Source organism: Lynx canadensis, chromosome D1 (genome assembly GCF_007474595.2).
Source record: "Lynx canadensis isolate LIC74 chromosome D1, mLynCan4.pri.v2, whole genome shotgun sequence".
NCBI classification, from domain to species: domain Eukaryota; kingdom Metazoa; phylum Chordata; class Mammalia; order Carnivora; family Felidae; genus Lynx; species Lynx canadensis.
This window is the reverse complement of record NC_044312.2, coordinates 98,566,098-98,591,405: the sequence shown is the minus strand read 5'-3', so window position 1 is coordinate 98,591,405 and position 25,308 is coordinate 98,566,098. Positions and strand designations below refer to the sequence as shown.

At 37.2% G+C, this 25,308-nt stretch overlaps 1 protein-coding gene across 11 annotated transcripts in view; it reads left to right on the top strand.

Moving 5' to 3' along the window:
* Positions 1 to 25,308, top strand: part of PHF21A (PHD finger protein 21A) — a 197,393-nt gene that overhangs the window by 11,961 nt on the left and 160,124 nt on the right. For 10 of the 11 annotated variants that reach the window (XM_030332113.2, XM_030332117.1, XM_030332112.1 and 7 more), the window contains exons 2-3: positions 16,687 to 16,727; positions 24,103 to 24,246. In XM_030332113.2, the coding sequence (XP_030187973.1) occupies positions 24,193 to 24,246 (54 nt within the window). In that variant the 5' untranslated portion in view covers positions 16,687 to 16,727; positions 24,103 to 24,192. Of the gene's footprint in view, positions 1 to 16,686; positions 16,728 to 18,123; positions 18,236 to 24,102; positions 24,247 to 25,308 lie in introns of all 11 variants that reach the window. The other variant, XM_030332108.1, reaches the window with a different exon arrangement.

Here is a 25,308-nt window from a genome sequence, read left to right as displayed (position 1 = left end):
ACTATTTATAAAGAGATCAATTATGGTTTCACATAACTTTTTTTTTAAACTGGTGGGCTCTCTTCTTGGTTGTTAGGAGACATTCATTCAACATTTACAAATCAGAATAGTGTTTTAAAGCTGAGGAAATAATTTTAATATTTTAATTAATGGAACCTCAAACCAGTACCGCTTAATCGGCACGTAGATAGGTATCCTGCATGGGAATTAGTTATGGTACTCTCATCTTTATGTGAAGAGTGTTGGCTGACCTTACTCCCATTCCCATCCCTACTCACTTAACCACTACCATATGTTACCCTGAAAACCCCCCATTTAAAAAAAATTTTTTTAACGTTTATTTATTTTTGAGACAGAGAGAGACAGAGCATGAACAGGGGAGGGCAGAGAGAGAGGGAGACACACAATCTGAAACAGGCTCCAGGCTCTGAGCGGGTCAGCACAGAGCCCGACGCAGGGCTCGAACTCATGGACCGTGAGATCATGACCTGAGCTGAAGTCGGACGCTTAACTGATCAAGCCACCCAGGCGCCCCTAAAAAACCCCCCATTTTTTACAGCAAAAAAAGAAGAAAAAGATAAATTATCCGAGTGCCATTTGTTTTTCTGGCATTGTGTAAAATAAGACATAGGCAAGGCCTTATAATCTACGTTAAGGCTTTGAGAGTTTTATCTTGGTGCTAAGGTTATTAGTCATAATTCACCTTTGTAATTTTTAAATTAAAAAAAATTTCTTTCATGGGTAATAAACTTTTCCTTATTAAAAAAAAAGGCCTTCCTAGTTCTAGAATGCACTCCTTGTGTCTGAGGTGCCTTAATGCTTCTTTAGACTCATATTTAGTAGTGCTGAAGCTTGGCTTTAAAATTCCAAGAATTGGATCTGCTAGGACATAGCAGTTTACTTTACTTATTTTTAATTTGTTTTTAAGTTTTATTTTATTTGAGAGAGACCGAGATGGTGCAGGTGGCGGGGGGGGGGGGCAGAGAGAGGGAGAGAGAGAATCTTAAGCAGGCTCCTCACTGTCAGCTCAGAGCCTGATGTGGCCCTCGAACCCACAAAACTGTGAGATCATGACCTGAGCCCATACCAAGAGCTGGATGATAAACCGACTGAGCCACCAAGGTGTCCTGGGCAGTTTATTTAAACTACAGTACAGTCAGTTTTAGCAAGCTAGTTCAAGAGTTTTCTCATCGGTAGCATTCATATGTGCTTTTCACTTTGTGTGGCTCGGACCATGCCCTCGAAAGTATTTTATTATTTCTCAAAATAGTCTTATAACTGTACAGAAGGCTCAGTTCATGTCATGGATGGTCAAACTGAGGCAGAGACAAGAATGTGAGTAAGTTAATGGCAGAGCCTAATTTTCCTCTCTTACTTTTGGCCTTTGTAGCCGCTTGTCTCCGAACTTTAAAAATTATGACTACCAGTAAATGTATATTTGTATGTAATTTTCTGAATTACTGTTTTATGTATGTTATAAAACATATGGGAAAGCTGCAATTTAAAAAAGGCTGATACTGGGGCGCCTGGGTGGCTCTGTCAGTTGAGCGTTCGGCTCAGGTCACGATCCCAGGGTGGTGGGATTGAGCCCAGTGTCGGGCTCTGCTATGATCTGAGCAGGGAGCCTGTTTAGGGATCTCTCTGTCTCTCTGTCTGTCTCTCTCTCTCTCTGTCACCCTCTACCCTCTCCCTCCCTCCCTCCCTCTGCCCCTCTCCCCATGCTGGAGTATGTTTTCTCTCTGTCTCAAAGAAAAAAGTTAAAAAAAAATATATAAATATAAGTTGTAATAATTCCTTCCATGGCCCCCTTCCATGTGCAGGGTGTGGGTGCACCCACTTGGTGACTAGTGCTCCAGAAAGGCCATTCTTCCGCAGAAGAGGCAGCCATGGGGACACCTGGAGGACAGTTGGCACAAGGTGTGGGGCTTTTAAGTTGGAGTGATCTTTTGCAGCTTTTTAATTTTAAAGAAACAGCCTTTCTTTCTGAGAAAGGCCGAAAGATTGAGAGTAAAGGCCTTGGGAGAGGTGAGCTTAAAAGACAGAAATATAAGCCTTATTTGTTTTCTTCTAGTTGACCAAAGGGAAGAGGCTGCCTACCCTGACAGCTCTTACTCCCACTATAGAGATGGCAGTGCCTTTTTCTGTTGTTGTTAGGCAGTTTATAGAACGCAGGATAGCTTGGTAAGCGTCTTCTCTGTGCCTGATATGACGTAACATTGTAGAGTATGCAGCATGCATGTTAAGTACAAGTGGTTGTATTTGGCTTGTTGCTGCAGCATTTTTGAGGATGTCATAAAAAGCAGTTCTCGTTCGATAGAGTTGGATACGTGCAAATTATTGAAATCATCATTTCATGAAGACCAAACTTTGTCACTTGGATTATTCTATTTAGTATTTGTTTATTTCTCTCCTCTCCTTTCCCCCACCCCCCTGCCAGTACTTCAGAGCAGAAATCTTTTTCTGAAAGGAACAGATGCTGTTAACTTATCAGGACCTGATACTAAAAAGCCTACAAAAATCTTTGTGCTGCTTATTTTCTTTATTTAATCTATATGCAAAGCATATTGTAATTATTGCTGTTAGAGGGTTTTAAACTGATGGTTCCCCACCCTTTTTGTGCACAGGGGAGATAGATTAGGAATGCCAAATGGACAAGTTGGTATAAAGAAATAATGACCACTGAAATAAAACAGGAGTTCAAATAAAAAGCAAACCACATACAAATGTAGAATGAAAATATCTTTTAGTAAAATGTTAGCATGCTGTACTTGGAACAGATGCCACATTAATTCAAAAGAGAGCCCAGAAAATGTGGCAACTTTACGATGTCAATGGAGGGAGCTGCATAGTTCCTTTTCTCATTGTGTCAAGTTCTCAGTACCTCTAGGTCCAGTCCTGTTCTTCTGTATTTATTTGTTTTTACCCATAACTTGTTAGTATACCAATATTAAATCCATGCTCATTTTTATTTATGTAATTAAACACATTGTCATAGTAGTAGATATTAGGGTGAAAAGCCCAGTAACTTGTAATGCAACAGCAATGATTTTTGTTTTAAATATGTGTATGAAAATATTCAGAATCTGAGGTAAAAATGGATTTTTCGCTCACCTTTCAAGGCACATTTATGATAATAAGATAGTCTTAAGAATTGAGACTTTCAAAGAGGGCTAGGCTTTTTTTTTTTTTTTTTTTTGAGGCCCATCCTTTTTTGAATGTAGAATTTGGACAAGTTACAAAACTATGAGAATTTTGCATTTTTTTTCTCATTTAAATTTGTAGTTATCATTGGACATTTGTTATGATTTTTAAGTAGCTTAGATTCATTCATTCCTTTTGTGGTGTTTTTTATGGTGTTTGGGAAGAAGAAGAAAGGGTATTGGAAGGGTACTACTATACACACTTGGATACTTCCAGAGTGACATTCATTTTATAGGAGATTGCACTGGGACATCTCTGAATTGCCTGTTCCTTGCAGTGCATGGTTAGCGTGGGTCTGAGTGTGGAGAGAGATGGGCTAGGGGCTCTTAACCAGATTTACAGTGTGCCACTTCCTGAGCAGTGCAATGATCTAATCACTAGGGGCGTATCCCTTGTGCCTATAAAGAAGTCTGGTGTGCATGCTTAGAAGAGTACTACTACTTTTCTCTTAATTAGTCAAAGCACGAAGGCTTACAATTTAGTAATTTTGTTGGAAAGGTTAGAAGTTTTGTTTTCATGCAATTCCGGTGAAGGGAAGTTTTTAGCATGGAAGTAAATGAAGATCACTGGTTAAGTATCAGGTCGACACAGTTTGCATGGGTTCAAATCCTGGCTTTGCCACTTTACGGTAGCTCTGTGATAATGGTCAAATCACTTCACCCTCTGTGCCTCTGCCTCTCTTTCTTCGTAAGTAAAACATGAATAATTAATAGTACCCATAGCTCGAGAGGCCGTTACGAGGAATTGGTAAGTTAATGTACAAACTACAATAAGTTCTTGACACATAGTAGTACTAAATAAATGGTAACTGTTGTTAGGTATTAGAACTTAACCTTAATTCCCAACTCCTTTCTTCGCTTCTCAAGGCCTCAGACAAATGTTGCATAGTGGGAAAAGAGCCTGAGCTTTGTGGTCTGACCCCTGGGTTGGAATCTCTGTACAACCACTTAAAGTTGAGTGTGTGACCTTAGACTGATTATTTATGTTCCCTTCAACAAAGATGTCTCTTATACGAGCACTGTGCTGTTCATTTGGACTTCAGTTTCTTCATCTGCAATGTGGGAATGATAGTACCAACCTTCTAGGATTGATGTGAAGATAAAATGAGGAAATCTTAAGACACTTGATAAGCAATAGCTGCTGTTAGCAGTGTTATGGTTATAGTCCCCCTAGAAGATTATGGGGAAAGAGTAAATATGGAGGGCTTAGCTGGAAAGGAGGGTTTTTTTCCTGAAATGTCATGGTGAGAAGAGGTATGGATGGGAAAAGTGTATCTAATGAGTTCTTGTCTGTGAAAGTTCCGGGAGAAATAGAAAATATGTGGGAATATGTCAGTTTTAACAGACTTTAAAAAAATATCTCAGGGCACTTTATGCTTACTAAAAGACTTAGTGATATAAGCCTTTTTTTTTGCATCAACATAGTAATGTGGTTTACAATATGTCACTTAGCATGGAGTCAGCAGTAGACTAGGCATTCTAACTCAAAAGTCTAAAGTCCTAATCAGCTGGTAAGTCCACTGGGTCGGCTGCTCAGGATAAATTATGTGTTTAACCCTTGAGAACACAGGCTTGGGTGGGATATCTAAGGGAAACAATTGTAGAGGCACACACACGCTTTCTAGTAACGATGGACATCATTTATTTGCCTTCTGATTTTGGGCATTTTGCCTTTGTGAAATTTCCTCTCATCTGGTGCCTGGTCTTTTCTTATGGTAATTGTTATTTTCTTTCTATATTTAATTGTCATATGTTACCTATATTGAGCCTAGAAACTGGGCCTAAGAATAAGCTGATCATAAGAAAAGCAACTCTTTAAGTTTCTTCCTTACAGTGATCTTAGAATTCAGATGTTTTTTGGTAAAGTATTTGAGTTTTTAATATGTCCATTAGTGTGTATGTGTGTGTGTGTGTGTGTGTGTGTGTGTGTGTGTGTATCTAGTAAGTGAAATCGGTAATTGAGGGAGGGGGAATGATCATTAGTGTGAAATAGAATTAATTTTATTCATTCACTACGAATTTGGATCTGAAACTTTCTGATCTTTGATCTGTAGGGTTTTTTCCCTAGGATTCAACAAATGTATTTTTTTTTTTTTAAATATTTTTTTTTTCAACGTTTATTTATTTTGGGGGGGACAGAGAGAGACAGAGCATGAACGGGGGAGGGGCAGAGAGAGAGGGAGACACAGAATCGGAAACAGGCTCCAGGCTCTGAGCCATCAGCCCAGAGCCTGACGCGGGGCTCGAACTCTCGGACCGCGAGATCGTGACCTGGCTGAAGTCGGACGCCCAACCGACTGCGCCACCCAGGCGCCCCTCAACAAATGTATTTTTTTTTTTTTTTTAATTTTTTTTTTCCAACGTTTATTTATTTTTGGGACAGAGAGAGACAGAGCATGAACGGGGGAGGGGCAGAGAGAGAGGGAGACACAGAATCGGAAACAGGCTCCAGGCTCCGAGCCATCAGCCCAGAGCCTGATGCGGGGCTCGAACTCACGGACCACGAGATCGTGACCTGGCTGAAGTCGGACGCTTAACCGACTGCGCCACCCAGGCGCCCCAACAAATGTATTTTTAACAGCTTATCACAACACACTGAATATGGCATGTGTTACCACCGATGAGCATTTGAGTTAAAGTAGAATAATAGCTTCCATTAACTTTTTGTTCTTATTTACTCAACTGTACCAGTTCATAAAGGCCTAGTAGGTGGGTAGAAGCATTTACTAGATTTTATTTTGTCTGTGTTCCTAAAACAACGTTTCTGCTTTCTGAGCAGAAATTCCAACAAGTTTGTTTTGATAAAGTGCGGTACTTACCGTATGGTTTTCTTTCAATTAAAAAAAAAATGTAATGTTACTTTACAGTTGCTAGAGTGGTCAGTAAGTGAAGCCTTGTAGTTCTAGAATTAGCATAGTATATGCACAGTATTACATTTTCTTTATGTAGGGCTTAGAAAAGTTGGCTTCTCTTGGGTGAATGGAATTTTAGAAAGTTTAGAAGTGTATTTCATCTTAATGAATGCAGGAGTTAGAAGTAGACCCTATGAGGTCTTTGGGGTTGATTTAAAGAATTGCACAGTTTTGAAAATCAGTCTGTCTCTACCTGATTTGTACAAGGTGGGCCACTGCTGCCCAGGCTGAACTGTTAGACTTACGTGGAAACCTGTCTGGTTCAGGGGTGCGTTAACTGTGTTATAGAGAGGTGCACCTCTATTACGCATACTCCCTGTGTTGCCTTTCCTCTCCCCTTTTCTTTACTGTCTCTTTGCCATCTCTTCTCTGTGTACGCTATCCCGTCTGCTGTTGATCAGTCCCTCCAAAGCCACCACCATCTTATTCTGTCTCTCTTAAAAACAAAACGATGGGGCGCCTGGGTGGCACAGTCGGTTAAGCGTCCGACTTCAGCCGGGTCACGATCTTGCGGTCCGTGAGTTCGAGCTCCGCGTCGGGCTCTGGGCTGATGGCTCAGAGCCTGGAGCTGTTTCCGATTCTGTGTCTCCGTCTCTCTCTGCCCCTCCCCCGTTCATGCTCTGTCTCTCTCTGTCCCAAAAATAAATAAACGTTGAAAAAAAAAATTAAAAAACAAAACGAAATGCTATCGTAATGATTAGTTTTTAAATGTTTTTATTAAATTTTTAAAAAATATTTATTTTTGAGAGAGAGACAGAGACAGAGCGTAAGCAGGGGTGGGTGTCAAGAGGGAGAAACAGAATCTGAAGCAGGCTCCAGGCTCTGAGAGCAGTCAGCACAGAGCTCGACAGGGGCTCGAACCCACGGACCACGAGATGATGACCTGAGCCGAAGTCGGACGCTTAACCGACTGAGCCACCCAGCTGCCCCTAGAATTTCTTTCTTTAGTCTGTAAAGTACAAAATGTGGCTGTGATGCCTTGTTTTTAGGCATTGTTGGCATTTCATTAGTTGGTAGTTGCAAATAGACCTTTTCCAGATTTCTCCTAGTGGTTTTGAACTGTTAACTGAATTGTTTTGGTAAGAAAAGTAAAACTTGGAAATTAGCTGTGGCTAAATGTTAATGGCTATATTGGATTTAAATTCAGTAGCTTCTAAGATCTATCCAAGGCATTTCATCCGTTACATAGTTATACATACTGAAAAACATATTTGAGAAAAGAGTTTTCACTTTGTAGGATTTTTAAAAACCTCTTTTCATGGAAATTTAAAAACATATGCAAAAGCATAGTGAATAATATTAGCAAACCCCACATACCTCTTAACCCAACTTCAACAGTTATCATTTTGCCAATGTTTACAGTGTGTGAAACATAACAAGGAAAGTAATTTTATGTTTTTAAAACATGCAGTACAAGTAGATCTGTTGGTATACTGGAAAAAAATGTGTGAGAATGTTAACTCTTTTCATACATTGTAAATTTAATACTGGTAACCACACTTTAGGATAATACTGCTTTCATAATTTGTCTTTGAACTTATTAAAGACATCAGCCACTACTGCTAGAAAGATTTTAGTTTTCTTACCCCTTCTGTCTTTAGAAACTCTGGATTATTAGTTTTGAATTTACTATCCTTGTTAGTTTCATTTTATTTTATGTACACTTGCCTGTTGGCAACTTTTGTATGAGCTACCGGTAATGGTCTTTTCTAGAATATGTAGGGCAACTTAAAGTTGGAAATTACAAAATCTTGTTCTCAGCATTTTATCCTTTGAACGTTCTATTTCTGTGTCACCTGGTTCTATTTCATCTGCGTGTATGTATCAATTGACTAAGGAATACATGTTATTACTTGTTAAAATAGTTTGTTGAAGAGGGAAGTTTGATTATCTGCTATCCCTGGACCTGATAACAGTGATTAGGAACTTAAGTTATTTGCTCCCTCGTTCACTTCTCTTTGGAGTAGTAAGTTGTGCATGTGCCTGCAGTTGTGGGGCCTGCTCATTTCTAGTCACTGCAAGGTGATGGTAGCCTTATTTCTGAATTTCCTTGCTTTTATTAGTTTAAATTAGACCCATAGGAGTAATTATTCTACCCTAATGCATGAGGAAGCATAGTCATTGGGTGTTGTGCATCTAAACCCGCATGCAGTGCATTGAAAAGGTATCTTCAATGTTACGATGCTGTTTGGCATATTTAGTTTAGTGCAAGGAGTGTACTTATTTAATAGGACCTGTAATAAGCTTCCTTTATACCAAAGATATATTTTTAAAAATTACACCTAAAGACGACTCTATAGTATTCCCCAGTAGAGTTCATCTAGAGCAGCAAAATCTTTCTAAAATAAAACTTATTCCTTTAACCGGTATTCATTTAAGTGGGTTTCTCTGTACTTGGTTTCCATGGAAATAGCGAATAGCTAACGTTATTTATAAGGTGAAAGTAAAATAGGGTGCCTAATGGGACCCCATGCTGCTCTGATGAAGAGACTTAGGAAAAAAATCCATGCTCATGGGATTTTTTTTTTTTTAACAAGGTTAATGGAAGCCCTGATTTCAGTCTTCTGTAACAGAACATATTTTTGGTTTTAAAGGCTAGCATTAATATCAAGCAAACTTCTTTTTTTTTTCTTTTGATGTATATTGCTTTCACTTTCAACTTTTAGGACCACTTACTTATCAGCATGATTGAGGCTTTATGCTTCAGACTCGTGTTTCTTTGTGGTTTTTGTTTCAAAAGTTAAAATCTCCAGCATATTGTAGCTTTTTCAGTTTCTCATTCCCATTTCAAAATGCAGATAAAAAGCTAAATGTTCATTAATGATAGCAATGATGATAAAGAATCAATATGTTGGACTACATAGGTTTTTTTTCTTCTTTTTTTTTTTTTTTTTACTATGAGTGTTTGGAACCATTTTTAGTTTTCAGGCCTTAAGTCAGGGTTCTCTTTTATTTGTGTTGTGGAGCTAAACCTGTGTAGAGAGAAAAGATTCTCATTTTCTTTTGGGGTTAAAAATGGGGCAAATCCTAATTTCTCTCTTTTTTTTTTTTTTTTTTTTTAAAAAAAGGATTGTTGCCAAAGCATTTTAATTGAAATGAATGTTAATTCTTTTAGTCTTTGAATGTGGATTTGGAGTAAACCTTTCCTTTTTCCTCATTTCTTCGGTAAGGCCTACTCTTAGTTTTCTAGGCCTACAGCAAAGCCTTGCATCTCTTAAACCCCTTCAAGTGAAAGAATATCATTCTCTTTGTGTTTGTGTTTGTGATTGGGGTGTGTGTGTGTGTGTGTGTGTGTGTGTGCGTGTGTGTGCGTGTCACTAATTTTTCTATAGCCTGAAAGGCACCTGCTCATTTTCCAGCCTGGTGAGTACAGCAGTGCTATATTGAGAAGTGAGGCAGTATGGAACACAATAAGGTGCAATAATTTTTATTTAGTTACTTTTGGTCGTCCTTGGCAGCTTGTGATTGTTATCCGTTTGTCTGGAAGTACTCTGTGATTATTCCTGGCTAACAGTGCAGCAGGAGTTTTCTTCTGTGTTTTAAAAGCCAGGGTTGTAGTGTACTTAGGGCTCCATCAGGGGAGGAGTTTTTGTTTTGTTTGTGTGTGTGTGTTTCTGGCTATAGTTGGGTTTACTGTGCTCTAATTTTTAAAAATTTGGCTGTCTTCATCCTGTTGAATTTTTGCAAGAGGTATTTTGTCTCCAGCAATTCACTAGTTTCTTCTGTGCATATTGGTTGGTGCTATTTTATAAAATTTCCTCAGTGTGTCAGTTGTTTTAGTTTAGCCTTTTCTTGTATATTTTTAAAATCAGGTGTTTACTGGTGACCTTCCTTAATGACTTCTGTTTGAATTATCTTTGTGCTTTAGAGACATAGGAATTTGGGTCTATTATCCCATTTCTGGGAGAACAAGTCCCAGTAGTTGCAGTTAGTGCAGTAGGAAGGGTTTTCATAGATGCAGTGCTGGGCATTGATCCTCCTCCTTGGTGCTTATGGTTTACACCCAGAACTCCCATTAGTGTTAATAGGAGACACTTGCTTAAATCCCTGTACACCAGCATAAACCCAGACTCCTTTGTAACGCCTTATAGGTAGCTGAGTTGTTTTTTTGTTGTCGATGGCAAGAGTTTTGGTCCTGGGGTTAACTGATTATTAAGATAAGAGTTTAAGTTATCTTGGGATATGGGTGATTTACTAAGTCTGATCTGTAATTAAGAAGTTTATGTTATGATTAGACTCCAAAAACATTTACAGCTTTGTGAGCTGTGGAAGCTTGTGAATAAGGATTTTTGTACTTTATAGCATGATGAAGCAAGATTTCTTCTTCCCATTTATTTCTTCTAGTACTTCTCAGCTACAAAATAAATGATTCTACAGGTTTTTATACAAATTGCAAGAGGACTTGGTAAAAGTTATGTTTTTATTTGTGAGCCTTCCCACAATTACTCTCTGACCTCTTAAGTCTTTTGTCAGCTAATGTTGCTCACATTTTCAAGCATATAGAAGCTAATAACGTGCACTTTCTTAGAGGTTGGACATTGCAATCACTGGTCAAGTATTAGGAAATCACTGTTTACTGTGCCTATATGTGAACTGTGGATTTTTATTACTTTCATTTATTTATGCACGGTATAATGGAAGGATTCCTAGATTGAGAGCAGTAAATCTGGGTTTTAGGCTGGGATTTGCCTCCTGCTATCTTTGTAGCTTTTGGCTAGTCATCTAGACTTCTTGGATTGCTGTTCCCCTGTGGAATGAAGGAATGGTTTTGGTACTCTGGGGTGTCCATTCTAGCTGTAGGCTATTTGAAGGCCTACTTTCCTAGGTACTGAAGGAAATAGAGGACTAGAAGGCAATGATACCTAATCCTGGCTGCCCATCAGACTCTTCTGGGGGAAGTTAAAAAAAAATACAGCTATCTGAGCTCTAAGTCAGACTACATGAATTCAGAATCATTAAGGGTAGAGCCTGTGAATTTATGTATTTTTTGAAATTTTAGAGTTATCCTGATCAAGGTTTGAGAATGACTTATACAAGGCATTAATTCTAGTCTGCTTTGTGTGTATGTGTGTGTGTGTGTGTGTGTGTGTGTGTGTGTGTGTATAGTCAGGCAAATAAGACCTGTAAGTTACAATGTGAGACCGTATGTGGTTAAATTTTAAGATGAATGTGAGTGATGATAAACTATCTGGGAATTCAAAGAGAGGAATCGCTGGGATTTGGGATGGTTATAGGGAAGGTCTCCATTTATCACTGAGTCTTTATCTGGACCTGAATGACTGCCTGAGATTTGGCTAGGTGGAGAGAAGGTGAAAAGGGTGTTGTTGGTAGAAGAAAGAACATCCTCACAGAAGTTTGGGGAGAGGAACAATTCTGATGACAGTTGTAGTGTTTACTTTATTATTCTACTCCTGGAACTGCTGTATATTTCCTAAACATTTTGAAAGAGTATTCCATGAAGATATTTGATAGAAGAGAGTGTTCCAGTCACAGGAAAAAGCAAGCAGAAGAGCCTTGAGAAGGGAACTTGTTTGGAGTTTCTGAAGTACAAAAAAGAGGTCAGAATGGCTGGAGCAGATTAAGCAGTGGGGAGAGGGGAAGAGATGGGGTCTGAGAGTAGCAGAGGCCCAAATCACTTTGAGTCTTGTGGGCCGTTACAAAATTTTTTAAAATGTTTTTGTAAAATTTATTTTTGAAAGAGAGAGAGAGAGCATGCACGTGTGCAAATGGGGGAGGGGCAGAGAGAGAAAGGGACAGAGGATCTCAAGTAGGCTCTGTGCTGACAGCAGAGAGCCTGATGCGGGGCTTGAACTCCTGAACCATGAGATCATGACCTGTGCTGAAGTTCGATGCTTAACCTACTGAGCCACCCAGGTGCCCCTCTTGTGGGCTATTTTAAAGGACTTACGCTTTTTTTCTGAGTATGATGGGAAGCCACTGGAGGATTTTGAATAGAGGAGTGACCAAATCTGTCTTGGATTTTGAAGAGGCACTCTGGCTGCTGAGAGAATAGACTGTGGCAAGACAAAGATGGAATTGGAGAAGGAGGTTAGGAGGCTATTGTAATAATCTAGGTTAAAGGTGATGGTGGCTTGGACCAATGAAGTTGTAGTGGAGGTGACACAAGTGGTCAAAGTCTGTGTATTGTTCAGGTAGAGGCAAGATGGTTGGCTGTTAGATTGGATATAGGATGTGGAAAAAAGAGAAGTCAACCATGACTTTAAGGTTTTGGCCTGAACGGATAGGTAGTCCAGAATTTAGTTTTGAACTTGCTGAGCTTGAGAAACCTATTTGACAAGTGTTGAGTGGGCCGTCGGGTATATGAGTTTGGAATTCAGGGGAAAGGTCTGAGCTGGAGATAAAAATTTGGGAGTCGCCAGTGTACAGGTCCTTTTATAGCCATGAGAGTGGGTGAGATTACCTAACAGGAAGAGTTCCAAAAACTGAGCCCTGGGGCAGTTCAACATTTTGAGGTCTTGAGAGATGAGAACGAACCAGCATGAGAAATCCAGAAGAGTGGCCAGAGAGATTAGGAGGAAATCAAGATCAAGTGGTGTCCTGGGAGTCAGGAGAGAGTTTCAAGAAGGAAGTGATGATCAACTGGATCAAATAATACTGATCAAACATAGAAGTGAGGGATGAGACTTTTCTGTTGGCTCTAGCAATGGGGAGGTCATTGGTGATCTTAACAAGAATGGAGGGCAAAGCCCTAATGGAGTGAGTTCAATGGAGGATGAGAGGGGAAGAACTAGAGACAATGAGTATGGTTAACTCTTTCTGGGAGTTTTGCTATAAATGGGCGCATAGACATGGGGCGGTAACTAGAGAAGGATATGGAGTCAAGGGAGACTTTTTTTTTTTTTTTCTTAAGATGGAAGAAACAGAATGATCCTAGTGAGGGGGAAATTGATGCTTCTTGAGATTGAGGGGAGAAGTGCTAGAGACATGTCCATGAGAGAGTAAGATTAAGAGGGATGGGGGGACACAGGGATGATGATGACATCGAGACCTAACGGACTAAATCTCATTAAGCAGGATTCTGTTTTTCCTTTTGAGTACTTACTTGCATTTCAATTTATTTCAAACTTATTATGCTTTCTGTTGGAAGTTAGGAAGGGCAGATAAAAAGCAGTAAAACTTATTGTATATAAAATTAGTGTATCAGCTTGGTGTAGTAGAGGAGAAGAGATTGAATCTTCTGCGTAAGGTGACATTTTAAAGTGTCTTTGAATGACAATTATCTGTGCTATTCTAGTCCCTTATCAAAATTTATGATTGAGCACAGACTATAAACTTAATTGTTCAAACTTGTAGTGGGATGAATTTTAGCCCAATTTAAAACGATCTAATGTTAAACCTTTTTTCTGTAGAATTTGTTTATATTTTTCATATACAAAGGTTTTAGATATTTTTACAAAAGGTACTTAAGTTGTTATTAATCATCTCTGATTTATTGATGATATTTTAAATTTTACAACCATATTAGAAATCTGAATGATTCATTTCTTTACCAGCTCTAATTAAAGCAGCTACCTGTGAAGTTCTGGAGAGGTGAACCATCTTCAGTTTGCAAAAAATCATGGGAAGTTATGTTAGCAAGATAAAATTCATCTGTAAAAGCAAAGATAATTTCATTTAGTTCCACTTGTATGTTTTGAGTGTATTTTTTAAGAAAAAAATCTACATTTGAAAATTTTAAGCAGATATGGTTCAAATTCGTAACTACCTTAGCTATGAGTGTCAAGAGTATGTGAGAAACAAATTAAGTGGACTTTAAATCAGCTTAACATGAGGAAATCAAACTTGCATTTCAGACTTAAATACATTTTACATACAGATAGTGTTAAAATACACATTTAGATACACATCTTTTTTGCTCACTCTTACTAAATTATAGAAATAAAATCTTTTCTTTTTCATCAGTTTCCAAAGGGTAGTTGATTAATAATCAGTCTTCAGAAGAAACACTTTGGTAGTTGTGATGCGTAGTGTTTAAGAATCACTAGTCTAAAAATAATTGACTTTTTTTTTTTTTTTTGGTATCTGAACCTCTTTGTAAACCTTATTAAAGCTGTGGGTCCTCTTTCCAGAATTCTTACACTACAGAACTTAACATATAGTATTGTAGGGTTGGCAGACCACTCTGAAACCCATTCATGAGGATCCCTTAGGCTTAACGGAGCTCAAATTTTAAGACCTGCCCTACATAGCTTACTAATACGATTTTTCCTTAAAAATTTATATGGAGACTTTTCCAAAGATATTTTGCCAGGATTTACTATAGTTTGTTTCTTAGAAGTGTTACTGCTGTGCCTGGTTAAGAGGCGGTGAGGTCTAGTGGAAAGGCCAGCTCAGTCAAAGGAATCTCCAGGTCTGTAAGCTTTTCTCCAGCTTTACAACCAATTGGTGTGTGACCTTCGGGGAAGTCACTTAACCTCTTAGGCTTTGATTTCCTATGTGCTATCTGCAGTCCCTGCAAGCAGTTTTATGAGTAGTTTTATGATACATTGGTTTCATGATGTCATGGTCAAATTCTTTATCAATTTGGGATCAACTCTGCGATTGATTTTTGGAGAAAATGCTCTAGAGATAAAGTGTACATCCATTGTGTCTTTTTACTAAATATGACTGTTTAGAAGAGTTGATGTGACTCTACTTTCTCAAATGCCACATAAGTAAAAGTAAAAATCCTAATTCTATCCTGATCACTTTGAGTTTCAGCATATTTTATATGTTCTGGTTATAAACCATTGTTATATGTGTTGGAATTGTCATTTCCAATTCTGTGGCTTGTTTTTTCATTCTCTTAATGGTGTTTTTTTTTTGATGAACAGAAGTTCTTAATTTAGTACAATATATCAATCTTTTCCCTTTCATTATGCTTTAAAATGGTAACATCTCTACTGTTTTTATCCAGTCATTCACTTAACAAATAATGCTGTGGGAGATTGATGCATAAGAAATTATCACCAGCATGAAAGAGCTAACGAGAAATGTTTAATAGGGAAAATAAGTGAAGAGTTAAGGGTCCACTCAATTCGTTCATTTAACAGATATTAATTGAGCATTTACTACGTGCCTGGTACTGTTCTGAGTAGTACAGAATCCTGTAGGTACCATCTGTAATGTTAATAAATCCCTTTTTTTAAGTGGAGATATTATTGACTCATATAACATTATGTCAGTTTTAGTTGTACAGCATAATGATTTGGTATGTGTACGTATTATGAAATGATTACCACAGTAAATTTAGTTAACATCTAAACTTTTACTTAACATTTAGTTACCACACAGTTACAATTTTTCTTTTCCTTGTGAAAATCTGCTTTTTAATAACCACATCATTCTACAGACCTTTGCATGATTTTTTTTTTCGTTGAAGTCATTCTAATCTTGGTGATTAAAATAGCCATTTATGTGGACTTGAGAACTTTCAGAAATACTGCTGCTAAAGAAAAGGCAGGATAAAACGGCAAATTGAATTTCTTTTGGAAATGTTAACTGCATGAATTGGGGTCCTTTTAAATTATCTCACTGTATGTTTGGTGTGACTATACATGATTAAATAAAAATTTATAATCTGGGTAACAAGATTTTTTGAAATATCCTTGAAATGAGAACACTATTGGAGTAACATCAGTCAACAAACATACTGTGTTTAAAGCATAAGGAAGTTTCAGAGCATGTCATGTGGAATTTATATAACTTAATACTAAAATATTAGGAGAAAAGTTTTAATTTTTGTTTCCTAATGTTTTTTTTTAACTAAAAAAGAAGTTTGGGGTGGGGATGAGTTAAAAATAAACAATATGGCCTGACTTGACTTTTCTAACTTTGAAGTCAGCTTAATGGAGTTTAGTTAATCTTAAAAAAAAAACCAAAAAAACACAGTTGATAAAAGCGTCATTGAGCATTAGACTGAGGTCCCAAAACCTTAATTTTCTTTCTGGCTCTATCACTGATTAAACGTGGCATAGAGAAAGGCACGTTTGTGTTGTGTGGTTTACAGTCTGAAGTGGTGAGACTTGAAGGATGTGAATGAAAAGTGTAATTGAAATTATGATATGGGTAAAATGCTGTCAGTTTTAAAGGCTTATATAAGACAAGTCCATTTTGAGATTAATTGAAAAAAAGCCTTTTAAATAGACCAAACTAAGGGCCAGTGATGTTAGCTTCGTTTGCTGGTATAAAGCCATGAACAGTGAAGGCCATTTGTTGGAGATGAGCCTGTATTTGTGTGTTATTTAGATGAGGTACCTTTTATTTCTGTGTGTCTCTTAGGAAAGGGAAACTGTCAACTACTTTTCCTTGTCTTGAAAAAACTGTGGAAAAATGAAAAATGGAAAATTAGAGATTTAACTGCCTTTGAATTTTTTCCTTGCTGTGAAAACTATGTCTCTTCCGTTTTTGGGGATTGGTGGGGGGTGGGATTGGTTAAAGCTTTGGGGATTTTTGTGTGTTTTGTTTTTTTCTTCTTAAAATCTGATAGAAATCTTTTAAGTCTTCAGCTTTTGATGACATGTCCTAAATCTGTGTTTATAGTCTAATTCCATTTTCCCCTTCTTCTGCTGTAGGGAGCAAGAGAGCTGAAGGACAGCCAGTTTCCCCAAAATTGGTAAGTACTTTCTTGAGGCAGGCCTAGTGTGCCTGATGCTAGTTGGGTAATAATTCAAATGTTCAGTGATTTTTTTTTTTTTTTTTTTTGTGCAAAAAAGCTTTCTCCCAGAAATGAGGCTTTACTGTTTGCACTGAGTGAAAGTGAATTTTTGTCTAATTTCACATAGCTATATCGCAAATGCATTTGTGTTTCTAATAATACTGCTAGGCTTGCATGTTCCTACATTTGATAACCTGTTAAAATGTAAAGGTCCCCTTTGCCAAAAATGTCCTTAATGCAGTGGTTAGAGCTGAAAATTCTGAAGTCAGGAATTTCAAAAGTTAAGGTTCCTATTGTGTTTTGTATTACTTAATATGCTGTTAAATTTGATGGCCTTAGTATATATGTGAAATGGCTAGGTTAGTGTAACTATGGGAACCTTGACTTTGAAATTTGGGACTCCTAAGCATTTATATCCTTAAATTTAATGTTGGATTGGCTTCATGTCTGATAGTACATTTTCAGTGTGTGTTGTTTGTATAATTCCAAATGAGGAAAGAATAAAAAGAGAGAGAGTGAAACGTAGCAGTGTGAGGGCATAGAGGCAAACACATTTTTTCCTTAATATCTGCTTTAATATCTACTCTAACAGCTTATAAGTTGTCACACTTCAGTCATTTTTTCGAATGTCTCATTCAGGATTGCACATTGCGCAGGGCAGTCTAGTGACTAAGAATCAAACAAATATCAACCTTATTTGGAGAGCATGTATTATGATAAAAAAAAAAAAATAAACAAGAGAGCTGGAATAGGATAGTTCCCTGATGCAAGGCTACTTCTTTTTGTTTTTGTTTTTGTTTTTGTTTTTTAAATTCTCTCTCTCAATTCATAATTAACTTAGTGGCTGGAGTAGATATTTGGTTAAGGCTTCATTTTGATAATTTACTGTCCTTGAGGTGTTTCTCTTATCTTTTAGGGATTGGGCTTTGAACATGAAAGGGAGGCATTTGAACCAGTTAACCTTACATCTGACTACCTTTTTATTCTACTTGCCTTTCCCTCATGGAACCTTTTTAAATAAATAATCACGAACCTATAGCCCTTTTCTTTGAGATGTGATAGAATCACAGAATCTTAGAGAAGGGACCTTAAGGGCTTTCTCTTCCAGCCTTTTACCAGTGTGGCAATTTCTTCTCCTGTGTCCCTGTCAGATTGTTATTCGGGTACATATTGAATACTACATTTTAAAAAAAAGTGTAGCTCATTACTTTCTGTAATGTATTCTGAGCAATTCTAGTTCCATAGAAATGAGTAAATATTATTGAGGTGGGGTGGGGGTGGGAAAAATGTTCTGTGGTCAAATAATTTGGGAAATGCTGCGTTAAACAAAGTTAAACAGGTTTCTTTACTGCAGGACTTCTCAGAACCTTTAATATGCTAATGTGCATTGTGAATCTCCAAGAGGGGGATATGATATGCAGCATTCTTGAATACTTCTAATGACAGGGAGCCCACTACCTCATAAGGTAACCCATTCCTTTTTTGTACAGCTCTAATCCTTAGCTCTTCCTTAAATTGATCTGAAATCTATCCTCCCATAACTTCCACTTCTATTGAATTCTTACTGGTTATGCCGAGACCACCACATACTCTTGTGTTACTCTTTGTGTAGTAAATATTTATATGATTCTGGCCAGGACTGTTTTTCATCATTAAATAGCATTCTAGTAAATGTGTCAACCAACTCTAAAATCTCGGCCTCATTGTCACTATGTTCTTAGACACTCCTCTCCAGCCTCCTTCATTCTGAATTTCTTTGAGTTTTTAAATTTACTCCCAGTGTTCTTGTTGTTGGGTATAGTTGGGATGATTTTAGTGGATGTGCTTGATTTCTGTAAAGGGTAAGAAATAGAAGAATGTGTGTGTGTTGGCTAGGCCTGGGCCTGGGAGGCTGAGGTAGAAACTACATATCAGAATGAACATCGGTGGTAGGGAGAGATACAGACCTTGCAGTGGACCTGGGAAAGAGAGGGTGCTGTTGGGAAACCTGACTTGACCCTGTGTTGCAGTGGTAGGACCTGTGTAGGTATTCCTTTTCTTTTTCTAAATGAGGATCTAGCCTCTCCCCCAAAAAACCAAAGCACAGAGAGGAGAGATATGTATATTCAAACACATTCAGACATTGTCATAAATCTAATTGTGTGTGTATGCATGTATAAATCTCATACAGTGGTTAGGAAACATCAGTCTCACTAGCTGAGGTGATTTTTGTCAACAGCTATTAATACCAGGATTTGAGCAGAGGAACTTTGGCAGCTTCAGAAGGTAGCCTCTGAAATCAGGATTGCCAGGCTCTTTGTGCAGTAGCCTTTTCTGTTGACATGTGGAGTGTCATCAAAGAAATGCCACCATGAAAATAAGAAACAAGCATTGCATTGTTTTCTTAATGTAATTTTTATTCATATTAATAAATGTTAGGTTTTTATTTATTTATTTATTTATTTTTTGAGAGAGAGTGAGAGCAGGGGAGGGGCAGAGAGAGAGAGGGACACACAGAATCCGAAGCAGGCTCCAGCCTCTGAGCAGTCAGCACAGAGCCCAACGCAGGGCTCGATTTCACGAACTGCCAGATCATGACCTGAGTCAAAGTTGGACGCCCAACTGACTGAGCCACCTAGGTGCCCCAGATGTTAGTTTTCAATAAATGTTTCTAAAGAGTTTATTATTTTTAGTATCTGTAATAATTTTTAGCACTATTAGTTGAAAGTTAAAGATATTGTATCTCTTAGCGTTCTAGATACACAGTAAGAAATGACTATTTTGTACAAATTGAAACTTAATATTTTAGTATTAGACGTATGATGAGTAAGGACACATAAATCTGTCAAGACTTTCTACCTTTTTTTTTTCTTAAAGTAATCTCTACACCCAACATGGGGCTCGAACCTAACAACCCTGAGAGTCGCATGTACTGATTGAGCCAGCCAGGCACCCCAAGACTCCACTTTTGATCTATGTATTACTCAGAATACTCTTTAGAGTAGGTTTGTTTAATTTTTTAAAAAAAGAAGTAGAGGGGCGCCTGGCTGGCTCTGTCAGTAGAGCATGCGACTCTTGATTTCAGGGTCATGAGTTTGAGCCCCATGTTGGGTGTGGAGTTTACTTTTAATCAAAAAAAAAAAGTGGAACCTTACACCAAGTAAATATTTGGTATAGAGAACACTGAGCTGTCCATTTTTAGGGAATGCAGTCTGAGGGCACAGTGATTTATAGTCTTAATGTTAAAGAAAACTTGATAGATGACTTGAGTTTTGATTGGAAAAAAGGTTTATTCCAATTCAGGAGCAGAGCATTGTTTCTTAGTAGTCAGTTCAGAGGTACAGCATCACTACATCATTAGATTGCTAATGAAAGACACATATCTCTAAGCAGGACTATACCTGGTAAAATAGTGGGAAGTCCCTTTCTTAGAGAATTGGATAACAGGAAAGCCCACATACAGTCTTCTCAGCAATATACTGTTTTGAGAAGTTTATTACAAAGTTTGTGTGTATGAACAAGAGTTAAGTATGTTAAGAATAGTGTAGAACTTTGTAGTTTACAAAGGGCTTTTCATAGAAGTTCATCCCTTTTAAAACTCTAATGCTTTGATGAAGTAGATGATAACTGTTCCCATTTTTCTGATTTATAAGCAAACAAATTAAAACCCTGAGGCTGAGAGTGGTTACACAGCAAGTAAATGAAATTTGTTTGTTTGTTCATTTGTTTTTTGGGGGATAGTGAGTGTTCTTTCCAGATAGCACAGCTCCTTTTTTAGTGGGATTTGGTTATTACTTTTATTTTGTTGGTTTGTGGAGTTTTTATTTGTTCATGTTTTTGTTTTTTTTTTGTTACTTGAAGGTGAGAGGCCGCTAGGTGTCCCAGTAGTTTGACATGTACCGTTTTGAAGGTAACAGATGTTGGTATATTGTGCTAGGCAATTGCCCTCTGTGATGGTAGCATTTAGAGCTTCTGGGTATCTCCGTAGAGTGTGTCGATTACTGCTTTGTGAGTTTGTTTATATTTACCTTGTAGCAACTGGTTTGTTAGTTTTAACTTACTGGAATTGGTCAAAATATGATACATCATCTTTTTACAAATTTAGTAAATAAAACCTTTTTTTATGATGCCATTAACTGCCCCCAAATAGTCTTCATATGACAGCACATAAGTTGTCTATGCCCCCAAAATATTTTTTAAAAGGATTTAACACATTCTTGCCTTGTTTTGGTGAGCTATAAATATATGTATATAATTTATTCCTAGAGGTTGAGACCAGTCTCTTAAAACTGCTATCCAGAAAGAGAACTTTTTGAAGAAGTAGGATATAAAATGAATCTTCTAATCCCTTCGTAAGTTTTTCTATAACAAGCCACTCACTTTTTTAACCCTTCAGTGTTATTTTGAAAGAAAAGGAATAATTGGCATTTAGTCATTGCCAAATAAAATTTTGTGCCTCTTTGTGTCTCTAATAAGCAGACAACAATCTGATGAAGGAATAAAAGCTGTCAGCTCCTCATTAACTTGAGTTACAGGCTTCATATCCTGCGAGGCACTTTTTGACATTTAGAGCCTTCAGGTTAAATCCTGGTTTTACTTTTTCTTTTCCTGAACACTTTGTTTCATCACTACCAAATTTTCTGAGGCTTTAGCTATGCTCAGTTAATTTTTTTTTAATTTAAAAAGAACTGCATATTTTCTGTGGAAAATTTTTAAAACATCAGTACTCTGAAAAATTGAAAGTAAATAACCTTTAGTGCTACCACCCAGAGAAAACCAGGAGCAAATTACAAAAGTGCCACCTGACCTGTCCTCTTGACAGCTCAGAGTATTCTCATTTCTACAAGTCTTTGTCAGTTTGATAGACAAAACTTACCTTCTTGAAATTTACATTTCTGTGACTATTGAAGATGGATGTTTTTCATGTTTGTTGGCCCTTCTTATTCTTCTGAGTTGCTTTTTCATATTTTTAAAATTAATTTGTGAGCACTCCCAATATATAATTTATGTTAACCCTTTGTTATGTATAAGTTTCTATATTGTAAATTCTCCATGTTTTTAACCTGCCCTTTGTTTCCAGAGTTTTTATCTTGACTTGAAGTGTGATGTTTTATGTTACTACCAGTAAAAGTAAATATGGCCTTTCTATTGTTGAAAATATCCCATTAACTTCAAAGTGATTCTTAATTTGACAAAAATTATAAGGAATCAATTTTGGACATATTTTCTGATAGTACCTTGCAAAAGTTAAAACTAACTCAACTAAATCAGGTAGTGTTTTCAGGAATAACTCTAATACATGTAAGTTACAAGTTTGAGTAGGGAGATGGTTTTTAGCATTTAAAATTAAACTGGGGGCACCTGACTGGCTCAGTTGGTACAGCGTGTGATTCTCAATCTTGGGGTTTTAAGATCGAACTACACACTGGGTATAGAGATAACTTACAAATAAAATCTTTATAAAAAAAGCAAAATTAGAGTGATAGTATAGTCTTAACATTTGCTTTTGTTTGTAAACTTACATGACAGCAAAAACAGTTATTAGTCTTAGTAACTTTATGATTCGGATATTTATTACAGCTCCTTAGATTTTCTAAGATAGTGAGTAGCTAAAAAACTGCTTTTGTAGTTTGTTCATCAAAATATGTCTCCTTGTCCAAATTATCTCCCCTAAACATAATGCTTTTTTTGGTTGATAAGTTTTTTGGCCGATAGTATCATTGTACAGTGGTCCTTTCCTAGTCTCCATATATGTAAGTTTGAAGGAATTTTACATTTTTGAAACTTACTGTTTTTTAAGTTAGAGTGTTTTGAGATTACATAACATAGCACATAAATCCTAGGGGAGAGATTGCCAGTGATGTTTTAAGTCTAGTGAGATTAAGCAAATGTAATGAAAATTAATGTTCACAGGAATATATTGTACAGTTAATGATTCTACTATAACTGTTAAGTCAGGGAAAACTTAGGTTGAATACGGACTTGATTCATAGATAAATAATTTTTGGAAAGTGCACAGATTATGAATCTTATTGAATTGGTTTAAGGAGTAGTGGTTCTTCTAAATTCCCGATTGTTCCCTTCCTCAGTTTGTAAGAATGCTGAAAAGCTGCTCTAACTACTACAGGTTTTATAGTTACAAAGAAGAAAAGAGAAAGAAGTAAAGTTTGAATTTATTCTGGCCAAAGCAAACTTTTGCTTTGGGAGGGTACCTAAAATCACGTCTAAGGCCACATTCAAGAAAAAAAATGAAAAGAGAAATTAGCCGTTGAGTTCATGTAAATTGTAACAGTGATGAGCAGAGCAGAATGGGAGGGTTCACATTCACAAATCTAGACTTTTGACATTATCCCACTTGCAGTTACACACACAGCCACAAGAGATGCGCTGATGGGTTTGAAGAAGATGGTGTTCGTTGTCAAGCTGGAAGTGTCTAATCTGCTAGACCACCACCTCTATAGATTTATTTATTTATTTATTTATTTATTTATTTATTTTTTTCTTAATGTTTATTTTTGGGACAGAGAGAGACAGAGCGTGAACGGGGGAGGGGCAGAGAGAGAGGGAGACACAGAATCAGAAACAGGCTCCAGGCTCTGAGCCATCAGCCCAGAGCCTGATGCGGGGCTCGAACTCCCGGACCGCGAGATCGTGACCTGGCTGAAGTCGGACGCTTAACCGACTGCGCCACCCAGGCGCCCCTCTATAGATTTATTTTTTAACATGCCTGTCTTAACTTTGTGGAAAGCACAGTTACATTGCATTGTGCCTGTGTAAAGTATTAATTCGGTAAATGTAAACCTTTAAGGGACACCAGAATTTTCCTGTTTTCAGTTTTATTTTTAAAATAGTATTGAGAACCCATATAGATGAAAGTACCCTGGCCTTCTTTAACCTCTGAGAGACCCTGAACTTCCCAGTTCACTCTGTGTGATGAAAAATATAGAACCCTGTTGTTATGTGTCTCTAAGACTGTGTGTCCTGGGTGGTTGTAGTCTCGCCCTCTAGGTTCCCAGCTCATCTGGGGCAGAAGTGGTCTTGTTCAGCTCTGTATCCTCAGAATGTGTATGTACCGCAGTGCTGAGCATCTAAGCATGCTTAGATGCCTTCATGACCAGAGTACGCACTTTTCCCCCCATTTCTTACTTATTTGAAGTATTCTGTAGAGGAATGTTCAAAGAATAAAATCCAGAAAGTTTTGATACTAGTTCAGTATAAAACTATTCATTTTGGGAAGAAATCTGTTTAGGAAGTATCATGCCCTGTGTTAGAACATCAAATAATTTTCAACGAATATAACTTATTTAATATGAATATTTCCTTTGTTACCAAAAACATCTTATGATCTCTACAGCTGCAGTGAGAAGAGGAGTTTGTTATTTTAAACGGAGGCTGAAGAAACTGTAGACTTAGCAGACATAAGAGAAAGTGGAGAAGGTGGAGGATGGAGTTGCAGACTCTACAGGAGGCTCTTAAAGTGGAAATTCAGGTTCACCAGGTATGTTCCATTATTGGCTTCTCCCATGTTGTGTTATTAAGTAATGGCTAAGATTAGTAAACTGGCCCATCTCTGAATTTCAGGAGTTTTTAACCGTATTTCAGACAGTTGTCCAAGAGCCATGTCGTTGGCTTTCTATCACTGTGTAACAAACTCACTGATAATACTTTTAAGAACTTTACTTTAGGGGAACGTGGGGGCTCAGTCAGTTAAGCATCTGACTTCGGTTCAGGTCATGATCTCATGGTTCATGAGTTCAAGCTCTGCGTCGGGCTCTGTGCTCACAGCTTGCAGCCTGGGGCCTGCTCTGGATTCTGTGTCTTCCTTTCTCTTTGCCCCTCCACCTCTGTCTCTGTCTCTCTCAAAAATAAATAGACATTTGCAAAAAAAATTAAAAAGAAAAAAGAACGTTAATAAAATATTCCTGACTTCCTTTCTAGAGAAAACAACGGCATGTTTTTTTCATATGCCAAAGGTGTTAAAAAAAAAAAAAAAAGCTATTTTTATCCTGTGTTTTGGTTCATCTGAAGACTTTGTTCATGTGCCTTGACTTGTGTGTTTTAAGTAATGAGACATGTTTGACTGTCATTTATACCAAAGTTTTTATGCATAACTCAGCTTTATACCTTGATTCCAATCTCTAGTAAACAAAACATCCCATGTTTAAATTTCAAATTTCACAATTCTTACAATTTACCTCAGGTATACATAGGCTAAACAAATCTTAAAAGTATATAAGTAAAATTACATTAATAATTACTTTTATATAATATCAATAAAAATATTAAATATGTATAATATATTTTATATGTATATACATCTTATTTAATATAACTGTAACCCAGACATAAAGCTATCCTTAAATAACAGCCTCCTTAACATTTATTTTTGTAAGCAGAATATCACTGTCTATATCCCTTTTCTAGACATTAGCTGAATGTGGTCCTAGGTTCAAGATAAATGCATACACACACACACACACACAATTAAAAGTCGTAAATGATGATGAATTGACTACTTTTGAATGTTTGGGGCGTGGGAGTAGAAAGGAGAAGGGGACTA